Raw genomic sequence first — 15672 nt, 5'->3', positions numbered from 1 at the left:
TTTCATGGCAATCCATTCAATATTTTGTACATTTCACAAAAAGAATACAAAATTTGAACTCCAGGGTGCCGCAAGACAAAAAGTCAGGGGATCAGCAGCATCAGTGCGATTCATCCTCTGGGGACCATGAATGTTTGTACAAAATTTCACATCAATTCATCCTATATCTATCCAGATAATTCCATCTGGACTGAAGTGGTGGACCGACCGACAAACTGAGTCCGACATCCTCAGGACCACGACACCAGTGAGGCTCAACATGCATCAGGTCAGCACTTTGCTGGACTAAGAGCACCAAGAGCTCCTGCTTATACATCAGCACATATTGTATTTAATGTGCTGACCATCTACAGCAGACAACAGTGGGATTAATAGCTCTTAAAACATTTAATTCCACCTGATTTAATGCGTAAATCAATGCCTGGACTTTGTTAGGGGGATTAATCAAACACTTCCCAGCTGCCCAGCTCTAATCCCTCCCCAGCCACAACAGATGCACTGGGCCAAGTGGCAGACTGGATCCTGGAGGTGAGATGTGAGCACATTCACACCCTGTTAGGGTCAACCTGCCAACCTAACGGTCAAAATCTATGAGTGCAACTTCAAACCAAACTGTGTGAATCCTTCCGAGCAGGGAAACGAAAAAGTTGGCGCTGTTGAATCCAGAGTTTTAAAGAGTGCTGTCGGGTGTGTGTAGCCAAGATAAACAGCATCATCTCATGGTCAAAAATGCCTCAACACTGACAGAAAAGCAGAAGAGGCTCCTCAAAAGCAGAAGCTGTGTTGATAATTCATTTCCCAGCAGCATGTAACAATAATTACTCAGTCAGCAATCAGAAGATGGACGTATGGATCGATTAACCTTTTAAAAATTATTATTTCAGTTCATTCGTCTAAAATCCACACTTGCCCCGTTATGAGACAATGAACTTCTGGCTCCTGTGTCCAGTGGCAGTGAGTGTTTGCCACACATCTGATGGTGCTGACTGAAACTCCAGCTGCAGCACAATCCACTGTCAACTTTTAGCAAACCATCTGACAGCAAACCATCAGATAGAAAAACATTTTATAACCGACAAAACTGCCTCCAACAAATCTGTAATTTAAAATTTACGACTTTTAAATACCTTTGAGGCCTTCTTTTGTGGATACTTGTGCATTTTTGGCATTTTTCTCCTTGATCGATCCAAAAAAATCAAGGAACTCACCCTCTGCTGAATGGTTGCATGTTTATGCTCCATTTCCCTCTTCTCCATGGCTGAATCAATCACCAGCTGATCCAGCTGAAACACGGACAAAAATGAGAAAGTTCAGTGTTTCAGAGTAAAGGAACATCCTGTGAAACAGTGTACGGTGGAGTGTCGGAGCGATTCAGAGAAGCTGACTGTGACACTTTCCACGCAGGCTAAGCCTCCAATGGCATGTCAGGTCAGCGTTTTGTAATGAAGCATCGATTCGGTCCTCCTGCAGCAGTCACCCAAACAAATTAGTCCACAATAGCGGTTGTAGGTAAAGTACTGGTTTGACCTTTAATGGAGCTTTTTTATTGTGTGCAGACAGGAAGCTTTTTATTTAGATACACTCAAGATCAAATCAAAAACATGCATCACAGCGCATCAGTCAAGAAGCAGAAAATTAGGCGATGCATTACGCAGCTGCCTCTTGTCAATAGTTCAAATGAGGATGAAACCAATTCCAGTCGAGACAGGACGCCTGGGGAAGTGACACAGCTCAGCTGGCGGAGCAACAGCCGCACCAAGCAGGCGATGGAGACGCTTTACTCACCTCAGCAGCCAGTTTCTTCATGTACGGGTCGATCTCATCCAGCAGGTTGTAGCCCTGCTGGAACAGAGAGTACTGGGCGTGCATGAACGACAGCATCTAGGAGGGACAGAAGCAGTCGTTTTTGAACATTATGAAGTGCTACAGACATGCAGATGGCTGTCTTTGTTGGTGGAACACATTATAAAGAGGATGATGCATTTGTTTGTGTGTCTGCATTCGCTTACAGCATCGAGGATCTCGAATTTCTTCTTCGCCTGCAGGACGTTAATCTGCAGAAAAAAATAAACAGTGGTGTGAAGTATTGATTGTGGTTTTGATGATATCCGCAGCAATACATGACATCTGACACCTACGGGCTACTGAGATAGCTCCCTCTAGTGGCCAATATTGTCCTTTTTCTAACAGTGACACCATCAACCTTGAGTTAATTCTGACAGGAAAAAACACAAAATCTCTCATTATGCTTGAAGAGTAGACGCAGGAAAAACTGACGCTCTGCCACAAACAAACATACAGCAGTCCCTACAGCATTTCCTGGATTAAAGCATTGTATATCGTAAGCGATGCAAACCTAAATGACATTTTGTGCTACATTTAAGAGGTCACTTAGACATATAGTGCATCTCCCTTCAGCTTTGACCTTTTCCGCCTTGAGACACTTTCAATTAAGACTCAAAAGGGTAGGACGTCTGACAGCAGTGAGGGAAGGCTGCCAGCAGACAAAGCGAAGACTGGAAAAGAGGGCACGGCCATCGCAGCGATCACACTCAATCAGCCTCTTTGTTCCCGCGGGAGGTTGCAACTTGTGGGCAATGTAAACCCCTGCTGCATATGAACAGAGAGGGGAATGTGTCATGCGGGAAGAAGGATCGACGCAGACATCGCCGCAGGCTAAAGGGCTGCGTCACGGTCATTCCTCGATTGTTCAGCCGAGATTAGACTCTGGTGGGAATGAATGTATCTGAACGTCCAGATTTTTACTCACACCATTTCTTTTCAGTTCAGTTTAAACACACACGCGTACTGCTGCAATCAGTGTTTAGAATCTGTACAATCAAGATCTCCAATACATATCATACATACAATAAATAATAAATAAATCCAGGTAGAAAACATACAAAAACAGGCACTTCAGGCATAAAAATCTGTTTTTTGAAGAGGTCAGACAACAGTATGAACAAGCTCTGCTGGCAAATAAAATGACTCTTACTAACTTCAGATCATAGTCAGATTCAGACTTAAGCGTCAAACTCAGGTGATTGTTGTCTGTACAGTGCAAAGAGGAACAGCTAATAGCCAAAGCAGCCTGGCTTTCCATGATGTATATTTGCAAAAATATGAGCCAAAAGCCTTCAGACTGGAGGTGTAAATCATTTCACGTTCAATATTCAGACAACAAGCGAGGTTTATTCTCAATTTCACCAGTTCTTACAGCCAGATAAAGCTCGGCGCATGTTGAACGGTTGTTATTTTCATCTCATGATGCCGTATTAAAGCTTTGGTGACTTGACAAAAGGCAGAAAACTAAGGAGTTGAAGTTAGGGGCCGTCTGAAAAGCGCATGTAATCATAGACATTCCAGCCTAACTTTGCATTCATCTGGGCCTCCTCTTATTATCAACACAACCTCCTGTTTTTATAGAGAAATCACTCTATTATTAATTTCCATCCGGACCATCAAGAGTTACATGTGTTTTTTTGGGTGGGCGTCAAAAACAAATCATGTTTTATTATTTGATTCATTAAGGTATATAGTTAAAATATTCTGAAACAGTCTACACAATTCCCAGCGTCCACACCTGGTACAGATTCAAATACAGATATTTTTGCAACACAAACAGATATGCATTACGGATATAGAAGGTTGGTTTTACATTACACAGCTACTATATGGCTTTAGCTTAATTCACATGCACATGAGCGAAAACACAATATCTTTGAATATATAAAATTTTACCTTTAAGAAGATAATATTCTCAAGCAAGGGCTAATGGAGAATTGTTTGTCTAACCTGCAGTACGTAGTCCAAAGCGAGGTGTCGGAAGCACTTGCGGGTGATGCTGAGGGTGCCGGTGGCTTCTTCGACCTCGTGAGGCTTGTTCCTCGGCGCCTGAGCGTTCTTCACCTGCGCGATTTCCATATCCTCACGCACCCTATCAAAGTGCTTCTTTGTCTCCTTGAATTTACGAACGTCCCTGACAGACACGGACGAGAGAAATTTAAGTGAGATGTCAGTAAAGCGGCTTCGCACTAGATCACGAACAAAGTGCAGTTCGGAGGCAGAATTACAAACTCTGGATATTTAGAGGGACCTCAGTCAGCGTGAGGTTACAGGTAACCTACTTCGGCTGCACTGTTCATGATATGTCTGTGAGAAGATATTTGTGCTGCAGAAAGTTGCACTGTTTAATTTTTAAAAACAACAAAAAGGTTTTCAGGGGTAACAAAGGTACGTCTGCTCTTTAAAGGCTACAGACTTTTTCCACCTGTGTTGAATATTTTATCCATCTTTGGTTCTGCAGAGACACCCGACTGAAGCACAACGAATCGTACGTCTACTCACTCTTTCACAAAGTTGTGCAACTGCTGCTTTACAGACCGCTGAGCTTGATCAAACAGGATCTGAAACAGATGAAAAGAAGACATTAGTGTTTCTTGAATATATCTTGAATATATATGGAAACTTTGAACACCTGGAGACGAGAATGGCCACACTACTGAATACTACTGGAATTATTATGCTACTAAATATGAGGAGAAACTTTTAGAACCAGAACTTGATCAAATCCAAAGCTGAAACGATTGCTCAATCAATCAAGTTAGTATCAATAGAAAATTTCTTGTCATCTGTTTTGATAATTAGATTCATAGGTAGTTTTGATAGTTCCGACTAACAAATATGAGGATATGCTGCTTATCTTTGAATCCCTTCAAAGACATCTCTGATACTTCACAGAGAAAATAATTAATACATTAATCAAGAAAATAAAATTGCTAAAAAGATTAACCAATAATGAAAATGATCATATAAAATCAAATAAATTTTTTTTATTTTTCCATTTACACAGAGTAGATCATAAAAACTCTGACAGCTGTAGTTACTGATGACTCAAATTGAATGAACTCAATTTGAGTTTACATTAGAAAACATTAAAGATTGAAGCAGTGGCTCTCAGCCGTTTTGATTTGTGCCTTTTAAAAGAAAGCAGCATCGACTCAGGGCTGCTTTTCATGTTGTTGTTTCACATTTCTCAGATGTTCTCTTTTAAATAACTGCATGAGGCTCAAAGGGGTCAAATTATCCAATATTTCATTTTAAAAAATCTCATTTCAGCATCACAGAACTTTTGTTTTTCCTTCTCTCCTGCTCCATTAATCATCTCACGACCCCTCAGATTTATCATGGGATCCTTCAGCGGGGGCCACCCTCTGCTGGGAACATTTGGGCTAAGATACTTAATTGTATAGAACAGTTACACCAGCTGCCATTTTTCTGCAGAATGAGTACTTGTACTTTGATACGCTTTTGATGTGCTGATGATACCAGAGTCAAAACAGCCAATTGGTTCTCAGTAAAATTAACTCAGTTTTGTGTAAGTGCAGGGGCAATTTTTATTTTTAGTTAGTGTGTGATAAAGAAACACGAAGCACCTTTTGAGTATTTTCTTATTACCAATAAACACATAAAATATGAAAAAGAATGCATGCAGCCTAGACAACCTTGTGCATTTTGTTATTTCCCCTTTCAAGCAACAAGATTTTTGGAGGGAAAACAACAGTTCGCTCCTGCATAAGAACCTACATTGTATTTCTAACCAACAGAGGGCGACAAAACACAGCTTTTTTCACACGATGCCTGCAAAGGATGCAAATCAGCCCTTAATGCCTGTTGGAATGAATGGTGGAGGAATGTCACTCCGACTCAAACTACACCCGCTCTAACACAATAACACGCTGCCTTTGGTTAGGTGTTTTACGTTCAAGATCCCTCCACGTCTCTCTCACCCTCTGAGCACATCCTCTATGATTGTTCCTGCCATGCTGCTGCTGCTGCTGCTGCTAAATAGGTCACTCGGGCAGAGAGGGAGGGAGGAAGCGAGTGAGAGGGAGGAGAGGAGGCTTTTGGTACAATGTGACACTGCGGAGTCGCTGCAGAGTCTGCATCCAATGCAGGGTGCAAGCCCACTCAGACAGATTGCCAGAGCCCATGTGCTATCACCACAACTGAGCAGCTAGATTGGTTATGGGGTTTTCATCCTCATCCAGTCTGAATAATTGGATATACAATTGTGTGTGTGGATTAGAAGATCTGAGTTACATATAAAACTGGGCTTGTGGGTGTTTTACAGCCGCTGATGATGAGTAAGACACATCTCTATATTTTCCCATGTATAGGCGGTATACAGAGAGAGAGGCACCAACCAGCATAAAAATAAGCTCAGATGACTTTGATGACCCGACTTAAAAATAAAAAAACAGGCTGAGCTGGAAGTGGTCAGTTTCATTGTATTCCTGCCACAACCTCTGAGAGAGATGTGTTTGTTTTGATGGTGGGTTAAGGCTTCATTTTACTGCTCTATAAACTCACTGGGTGCAAATAAGTGTGAGAGTGAAAGCATCGAAGCAGCCTTCCCATCCTGTTTGTTGCTTCTTGCTCCTGCACATCAGACACCATCCCCTTCATTTTATGTAATCAATGAACAGAGGAATTCCTCCAGCACTGCACCAGACACTGTTTCATCCAACTCGCCAACAGGCTAACAGGTGAGCCAACCTTTCTGGGCAAGCACATAAAGTGCTTTTTCATGGCTTTTTGCAAAGCGTCATGTTCAAAGGACACTCTCTTTGACTGCAAATCACAAGGGCTCAAATGAGCATGTGTGGTCAGTCTGTTTTCCTGACCGCAGTTTAACAAGCCTTTAGAAAAACGTGAGTGAGTCTTGTGCCATTGAGGGCTCCCACAAACATGCGAGGACTCAAAACAGAATCAGCAGGGCAGCGGTGTGCAGCGACCGTAAACACACCGGTGTCAGAAGAGGTCGGGCACTGTGCAGACAAGACTGAGGTGGACGGTGGCTGAAAGTAAACCACAACCTTTAAAAGTAGTCAAGTCAACAAGCGCACGTCCATGTTTGTGTGCGTGAGTGAGTGGTGGCAGGAAAACTGCTGGGAGACTTCCTGGCTCTGGGGGTAGTGCAGCCTGTAGCATTCCTGAGCTGCTTTGTGGCAAGTTGACACCCTGCTTTCATTGGACAAGATACCGCAGGTTGCCTATGTGAGGGGTGAACTAGCTGGACTGACAGAGATGAGGGCAGGATTAGCAATACGGTGCATAAAGGTATACAGTATATAATTGACGTGAGGTTATATGGATGCTGATGCTGGTCAGTTAGTCTGTCAGTACAATCATGTGTGAAATATTGGATGCATTGTCATCAAATTAGGACATTCATGGTCCCCAGAGGTGTATTCCTAGCGATTTATGAGATCCCTTAACCAGCCATCTACAGTAACACCATCAACAGGTCAAAATCTCCATGAATCACACGCTGCAGCTGACTCGATACTTCAAAAAATGATGCCCTTAAGCTGTCCTTTGACCTTATAGGAAGCCTGTAGAGTTTTTTGACCACCTGTCGTGGTTGCTGTAGAGCAACAGATTTTTTTAATGGGTCACAGTTTTGTCCTGCACGCTAAGAGGACACACAAACGCACAAGCTCAGTGTAATGAAACATATATATATGCAAACATATATTGAGCTCTCGCTGATAGCAGCAATGTGCCTTGAAACTAAGAAATGCACCAGCAAAGTCAGGTAAGAATAAGTCAACAAACCAACGTAAAAACGAATTAAAATGCTTTCCACGCGTTTGGTAAGGAAGGAAAAGTCATTCGACATGTTTGTTAGGATTAAAAGTGTTAACAGTGTGTTGTAGATGAGCAACACAACTTTGTTTACATGAAAACTGCACAAGTGCCTTTGATGCTAACATAGCACAGCATGATAGCATGTTATAAGCACAGTGAAACAGAAGTTAGCAAGTCTTTAGCTTCAGTAATGTGAAGTATTTCCAAATGAAATGTGTGTACCAACATTATTAGATGAAGAGGAGGAGGAGGAGGGAGGGAGAAATACATGAATTAAACACAACCCTCCTATTCGTTTTCTAGCTACGACGACCCACGACCTAACAGTCAAGTTTCATCTGATGTTATATGTGTTCATATGATTAGTTCCTCACCTGAAATGACATTTGATTGGATAAATGCGGTCATGTTTTGCAAAGACGGAAAGTGTGGGATTTTGTATTTTAGAAGAACAAAAGACAAGATTAAGGAAACAGGATTAGAACATGGAAATGCATTCCCTATGTCATTGTGTCTTTAAAGTTAGCATACAATGCTAAACATTAGCATGCTAGATGCATAGAAAGCTAAGAGCTGTGCTCATTGTGGACTCCTGGGGCTCCTGCTGTGACGACAGACTTCCAGTTGTGTTAAAGTTATGAATCAGATGCTTTTTTTTTTTGTTTGGATTTGAAATCTTCTCAGCAATTAATGACAATCAAAACATTTTGCTGTCATGTTTGACAGGCAGGTCAACACACAGAGCCAAGCTGAAATGAGGTCGAACAAAGACAACACTGTCAAACATGTTGTTAGTAGGCAAGTAAAGAATATCCTTCTTCCACGGCCTGGTATAAGAGCTCAGGAATGAGACGGCTACAAACACCATTACAATGGACTATTAATCAGTTTGCTACTTTCCCTCTCATTCCACCGGCATGTTGGGACACAGACTGATCTAATGAAATCACTCGAGCAATTATCTGAAGCCAAATTGGTGATCCACGCACAAGAGTGAGCAAACAACTGAAGCACGTCTGTCAATTCAGACAGAGAAACTGTTGTTGGACTTCATCCAGGGAGGCTGACTGATCGCACTTGATCTGCTTCACATTCTGCTTCGTAACAGTTCCAATGATCGGAAACCTCACAAGTAATCAGTGAGTAATCACTTCTGCTGTTGCCACTGTGCAGCTTTGGGTATAAAGCCATGCACAAAGGCTTTTGAACCTGGTAGCTGCAGCAGAGATTTCAATTAATGATCCTTCACAATCTTGAATACATAGGACGTCACTCAGGGCTATTATATTACCTAATAAAGTGGCATCAAGTGTATATGTAATGGGTAAAGGACTAGACCAAAAACATTAGAATAACTTGCAACACATCACATATGCTGCTTTCATTATTCATCTGTTGCGTGAATCTGTCCTAAACACCTTCAAGGGCTTCAATGCCATCTTATTATTAAGAAGACTGGTGCCGCTGTAGTACAATTAATCAATGAGGAACACCATAACTGCAAAGTTTTGGGGCACAAATAAGAGTGTTTAGCTAAGTATCAGTGTCTGGCAGGCCACTGCGCTCCCTTTCATGATACATTTTCATATGTTTGTACTTGCTGAACAAAGGATGCACTTACAGTCTGTAGGGAACGATAAGGGTCGCAGTTGGAGACAGAAACGCCTTCCTGCTGCGTCTCGCTTTGTTTTCCAGTTTCCAAATATAACTGAGAGACGCTAGCGCTGGCATCCCACATGGGGATTGGCTAATTCAGTATGTACAGCATGAACATACTTATCATATTCAAATGAGTCAACTAAAGAAAATCATACTGTATGTATGTAACTAGAAAATAGTAATCTTAACTTAATATACATATTCTATCTACCTTCTGCAAATCCCATCAGCTCCTGTGTATTCTCCTTTATGTGAAAACTGCTTGCACCGCTTTTAGACTTGGCAGCTCAGATGTTAGTCTCTCTTTGCGTCTCTGTGTCAGTCTCCCCTCATTTCTAATGGATGCTCCGAGAGTCAAACATAAGTCAATTATTTATTGAGTATTCATATGGAGTTTCATGCTTGAATTAAACAGAGACTGTTAAAAATGTTGGCCTGATTCTGTTGACGCTTCTGCCCATCTGCAAGAATAATCTATTGTGAAATCTTTGGGAAGGGAGAAGGCTCTGAGCTAAACTAAAAGGAGCTACGCTTGGCTTGCGTTTGACATTCATACAAACAGAGCCCGTTTGTTCTGTTGTGTGGTACTGGACTGGCAAGAGAGCCGAGCTATCAGGAAATGGAGGGAAGCAAGGGCCAAGACTCCTCCAGACTCTCCTTGGACCTGTTCGCTCGTCTGAGCTCACGTTCATCTATATGCTCGAACATATGCGCCGTTTGTGTTTATTTCATGCGCCTTAAAGCTGACTGAGCACGGCCGCAACAAGGCCAGTTGGCACTCAGAGGTCCCATTTGTGCCGTGCCATTTCATATTCTCGAGTCTGCCGCGGAGGGCGAGCACGGCGGCAGCTGCACGGCAAAGCGTGCGCACAGAGGGACGTCCATCACAAGTCGCGGATATAACCACCATAATTTCTTATTCATGGGAGCACTGCTGGAGTCCCTCAGCTGCAGGAGCGCCACACACTTAAATGCATGTGGTGTCTTTCCTGATTAAAACGTGAACATGTGAAATATGTCAACGGAAAATGTTTTAATATCACAAGTGGTTGGATCACGAGGCTCTCCTCGCTGTGTCGTTGCAAATATGATCATTTCTGTGAAATCTCTCATCTCAGAGGATTCCCTGTCATCGCTTATGCCTTGCACTACTCATAGACCCCCCCCAATCCAAGTCACAAAGAAAACCTTTGGGAGCCAATCATAGTAATGTCCAGTCAGACTGTTGGCTCTAATGGACTGCAGGGAGGGAGAGCGGGAACAGGAGGCTGAAGCCCCAGCTGAGCTTACAGTGGAAGAGGCCAGCTGGTCTCAGGCCAAACCACGTTCTCTTATGGCCTCTAAAGTGTGACACACTGAACCATCCAATCTGTCAGTCTGACAGAAACACTGACAGACTGATATACTGCATCTGACTGGGCCTGGAAAGTGTTGCAAACAGAAAGAAGCACGAAATCCCAAAACTGCCAAAGCTCTCACATGGATGCATTTACAAGGAGATGGTAAAACAACAGCAAAGCCTCGCCATCGAATAAAACATCACAATCTGCAGCCTCTATCATTGAATCAACACTTCTGTCAGAATTTAAATAATGAACAAATCAAGCAGCACAAAGCAGCTGTTTGCATGATTATTAAAGCAAAATGCACCATTTGTGAGTGTTCATGCTACTTAAATTTTACATTTGAAACCTGCGCTAACCGATTTTTTTGGCCACTTGGGGGCAGCAGACATACACTGTAAACACTGATGCACCTTTACATTCGCCAGTTGATATGGCGAATGTATTAGCAAACAGCTAAATGTTTACACATCCAGCAGATACAGAGCAACATTAGCATTCATTTGTTTAAAATATTCACTCTCTTCTTAGTTCTGTTTTAGTTTCCACCAACTCCCGGGGGAAATATCTGCCTCTTTAGCTGCTGAATGCTAAAGTGTATTCACCAGCTAGCCACTACGATAGCTGTCTCCTGCTGGACGCTGTGCAGGTAGTGCACACTGGGCTTAAAGAAAGCAGCTGCCTGCTGCAAAGACTGGTGAGCGTGAACCTGAACAGTAACGTTGAGCACTAAAAAAACAAAACAATGTAAAGCTCCACACAGCTGAGATGACTATGAGGTCTTTTCACAAATATGTGGTCACATGTTTTATTGCTGATATATTAAAAAAACAGCTGCTGAAAGGACTATATGATTAAAAACCGAGAGAATTATGCTAACCAGCGTTTTCACTCAAAACTCAACAAATTAAGTGTAACAATTAGGCAAGAGCCCAATAACCTGCTAAATGTCAAAGGTTAATTGTTGCTTAGCATGCTAACAAAGATTAAGACAAACACTCTCATTGTCCTTTTTATGTACATTCCTCTTTGTTTGTCGATCTGCACTGTCTCCGGCACCGGAGCATGGAAAAGTATTTCAGCCTGTACTAATCACCACATGCTGCCCCAGTACATCCACTCAAGTTGACCCCCCCCCACACAAACACACATATTGACACTATTGTATGTCTACATGCTATTGACAGTCACGCACATACATACTGCACACACGCCTGGCCATATGTGACATGTCAAGGTTACACAGGGTTACTACTGTCCAACAGCTAAAGCTAATCCATGCCTGGCTGAGCGACCCGGTCCATTAACCCTCCATTTGTAATGCTGACCTCTCTCTCTTCCAATAGACTCAGAGTGAATGGGGTGGAGGGAGCAACTGATTTGCGATGAGACATCTTAGAAAGGAATGTGATCCACACACACACACACACACACACACTCTGCACTTTACAGCATCGTCCAGCACGCAACGGGTTCCAGCTAATGGACTTCAAAGGGCCTAGGAGGGGCAGGATGGGGGGGCAGGGGGTCGGGAGTCCTGAAGGCAGGGAGGGGAAACGACACAGCAGTAAAGCAGAAGCTCTGTTTAACATCGGGGGAGAGATGTAGAGGAATAAAAATAAAGTAAAAAAGCTGGGAATAAGAAAATATTGCATTAATGTGACTGTTATTCAAAGCTGTTGTTCTCAGGAATGTTATCAGGGCGCCTTGGCTAAAATACCTGTAGATAACTGGTCTGAAAACAGAAAATTCGACGCGGCCTTCGCTGTCCCACGCTCTAATAAGACGCCCATTCATGAAGGGTTTATAACTCACGGCAGTGAGTTAAAAATGCTGCAATTAGGAGGAAGAGGACTCTTTTGTTTTCTCTCACAGGCTGCGTCACTGATGGATTTTAAAACTTATTTTGCCTTTGAAGCCTCACGGCTTCTTTTCTAACAGTTAAACGACTGATATATTTTCATCAGGTGAATAATTTAAGGTTATCAGATTCTGCTACCTGTTTCATAATGTCTGGTAGTTCACAAGCATTGAATGACAGGATGATAAGCTGGGACTTGTTTTATTACTCCTGCATGTCAAACATTTTGCTGCATATGCACATTCACAACACTGAAAATAGTGCTGGGCAGATTATTTCTGTGTTTTTTGCCTCTTTTGATTGGTTGCATCACGACAGGAAAAGAGTTTTCAGACAGCAGACTGACCTGATCTGAGAAGAACCTCTTCTTGACTCTTTCTTTTATTTTCTTTGTGCATAAGAGATGCAAGTAAATGTACTACAATGATGTTAAAATGCTTTAGAAGATTTTCTCTCTCTTTGCATGTTCAACCTTGTGCTGCTGCAGTCTTTAAGCTTATCTGCCAGCATTCAATTCAGACTTCTGCTGTGCTGACGGAGATTAAAAAAAGATCACACTTTATTAGTCATCATAAAGCACTAATTAATTCCCTATTTTGAGGGTTAGAGTTATTAAGGGTTAGGGTTATTTTATTAAGATCGTAATTCATGTACAATAACTTTCTAACGTACAACCAATAAAAAAATAAATAAAGTAATTAGGAGATTATTGAGTGAAAACTCGTACTTGATGGCCTTATAATGACAAATAATGAGCTAATATGCTACAAATATGCATGGTAATACGCAACCAAAAACCCAGTGTGCTTATTAAGACATAAACCCGACACATGAAACTGGCATCAGATTAAGATAAAGGGCTGCATTTCTGACAGGGGCTTTAGAAAGACGGCGTCAGTGTCTTTTTGTCCTCTGTGGTTTCAGATGTGATTTTGACTGACAGGTACAGCACTGACAGTTATACAGCCGTGGACAGACAGATTTAATGATGTGTGAAAGAAGCAATCCACGTGGAATCAGTTCAAACACAGTCCAGCTTGGACCTCGGTGTTGTTCTACAGGGAATATAGGACCCTTAAATGCCAGTTAATGTTAGCTTTTCAAGATGGGATGATATCATTGGGCTGCTCTGTCTCAATCTACTGTATATGGAGCATATGGGGATGATCTGGAGGGGAGGCCAACTTACCATGTGGTAGTTGATGATTTCCTGGAGGCTTTCACCGCATTTTTCCAGGCACTCCTGCAAAGACAAGAGCATATTATAACATCATTCTTTAACTAGACAAAGAAATATTCTCAGAACTGCTGCTGTATTTGCATATGAGGGTAAAAGAAGCTAATAAAAGCTGTCAAACTAAAACCAGAATTTATCTGAATTCTAAATGGAAGAAAATGAAAAGATCCGCAATGCTAAAATTAAGTCAAAGCTGGTTAATGTCACTGAGGTGTACTTCTGTGCTCTGCAGGATTTTTTCCCTTGAACCATGTACGGGAAAAGGAACTATAATTGCAGGGCTGATTCAGTTCTTTTTTTACAATGGAAACTACAAATATGAACAAGACTTTAATAAGAAACTCACAATTAGTCATACGGTTGAAGCCAAGAAGGCTTTTAATAGTAGTAAAAGTCAGCAGCAAAACGCTGCTGCAACCTGAGCCAGAAGTAAGTTTCCAGACCCGATCTGATCCTCACTTACTAATCTGTTAGTAATAAGGTTTACTCACACACAAAAACACACACATACAGAGCTGTAAGGCTAAGACCCAAAGAGGTGGAAAGTCCCCATCCCAGAAGAAAATTATTGTAACAGTCCGATTTACACTACCACAAAAAAAGGCTATAATGGACACAATTCCCGACTCATCAGAACCTCACCGAGATCATCTCGTCCTTCTTGCACTGCTGAGACAGATCCCGGATGCCGTTGACGAAGAGCTTGTTGGCGCTGACATACGCCTTCCCCGCCTCAATCATCCCACTGCATAGCTTCACCAGCTGTGGAGGAGAGAGACGTGTTTAGAGGGGACAAATGAGGGCTTGCGTGAGCAGGGCCACAGATACCAGAGGACACTGAGGACATGTCCTCTGTTTGGCTCCTGGGAATTTGGGAGTTTTTATACCTTGAAGAGTTTTACAATTACAACCAAACTATGCATGCGTTTATTGTTATGTTTTGTTGTGTTTGTATTTTTTGGCTAATTCTGAGATTAATTAGAGTCAGTATTAGGCTTAGATTTGAACTGCATCAACAGCATCTTTGTAATAGCATTTACAACCAGAATTATATGCTTCAATACAATACTAGTATTAAAAAAAAAACAAAAAAACAACAACACTTGGTACTTTTTTCAATACAACAGAAAAAGGAAAAAAGTTCAAGGCAAACAAAATTTGATTATTTTTTCTTTTTTATTCACAACCTGCACACAGTGCTGGCACAGATAAAGTCTGAACACATACCAACACATTAACAGCAACAGGCTAAGGACCATTTTCTTCCCCTTTGTAGACCTGTTCTTTATAGCTTCAGGTACTTTCTACACTACAGATATATACTTGTAAGAGATCGTTTTAAACACATGGTATTGAAAAAAGTATCAACACTTTTTACATGCTTGAGTAGAACTTGTATAGAGACAACATTTACAGAAAATATATTTGAACATGTCATGGAGGCCGCCTGTGCCCGAGGGACTTTGGTGGCTCTGCATTAACTGCGGAGTCTGCCCCTGTCCATCGGCGTCTGGGTGGTCTCTGTGGCGGCGCTCCTGGTGGCCGCAGGCTGTGGCGCTTCCCAGTGTCGATGGCTCCCATAGGTGTTTCCTCACATGGTTCCTCAGTGCCCTGCCATGTCTCAGCACTGTGTGTGTGTGTGTGTGTGTGTGTGTATGTGTGTGTGTGTGTGTGTGTGTTTTGTGAGTGTTTGTGTGTATATCTGGAAGTGGGATATTGTCTGTCATATTATGCTTTTATTCTCTCTGTTGTTGTATTCTTTTATCTTGTGAAGCACTTTGTGTTGCATTTTAAATGGATGAAAAGTGCTATATAAATAAAGTTTGATTTGATTTGATTTGAACAGTGAATAAGATATATGAAATGTGAATATATACAGTATACACACACACACACACACACACACACACACACACACA

The 15672-nt window shown here is 41.9% G+C and overlaps 1 protein-coding gene across 4 annotated transcripts in view; it reads right to left on the bottom strand.

The window, feature by feature from the left end:
- Positions 1-15672, bottom strand: part of acap3a (ArfGAP with coiled-coil, ankyrin repeat and PH domains 3a) — a 95957-nt gene that overhangs the window by 46833 nt on the left and 33452 nt on the right. For all 4 annotated transcript variants that reach the window (XM_041945461.1, XM_041945463.1, XM_041945462.1 and 1 more), the window contains exons 3-9: positions 14396-14515; positions 13706-13759; positions 4348-4406; positions 3796-3979; positions 2010-2054; positions 1786-1881; positions 1209-1283 (exon numbers count right to left, since the gene is read on the bottom strand). In XM_041945461.1, coding sequence (XP_041801395.1) covers positions 1209-1283; positions 1786-1881; positions 2010-2054; positions 3796-3979; positions 4348-4406; positions 13706-13759; positions 14396-14515 — 633 coding nt within the window. The remainder of the gene's footprint in view (positions 1-1208; positions 1284-1785; positions 1882-2009; positions 2055-3795; positions 3980-4347; positions 4407-13705; positions 13760-14395; positions 14516-15672) is intronic.

Source organism: Chelmon rostratus, chromosome 10 (assembly GCF_017976325.1).
Source record: "Chelmon rostratus isolate fCheRos1 chromosome 10, fCheRos1.pri, whole genome shotgun sequence".
Lineage (NCBI taxonomy): Eukaryota > Metazoa > Chordata > Actinopteri > Chaetodontiformes > Chaetodontidae > Chelmon > Chelmon rostratus.
Note: the sequence above shows the minus strand (reverse complement) of the source record. Positions and strands in the feature narration are given on the sequence as shown.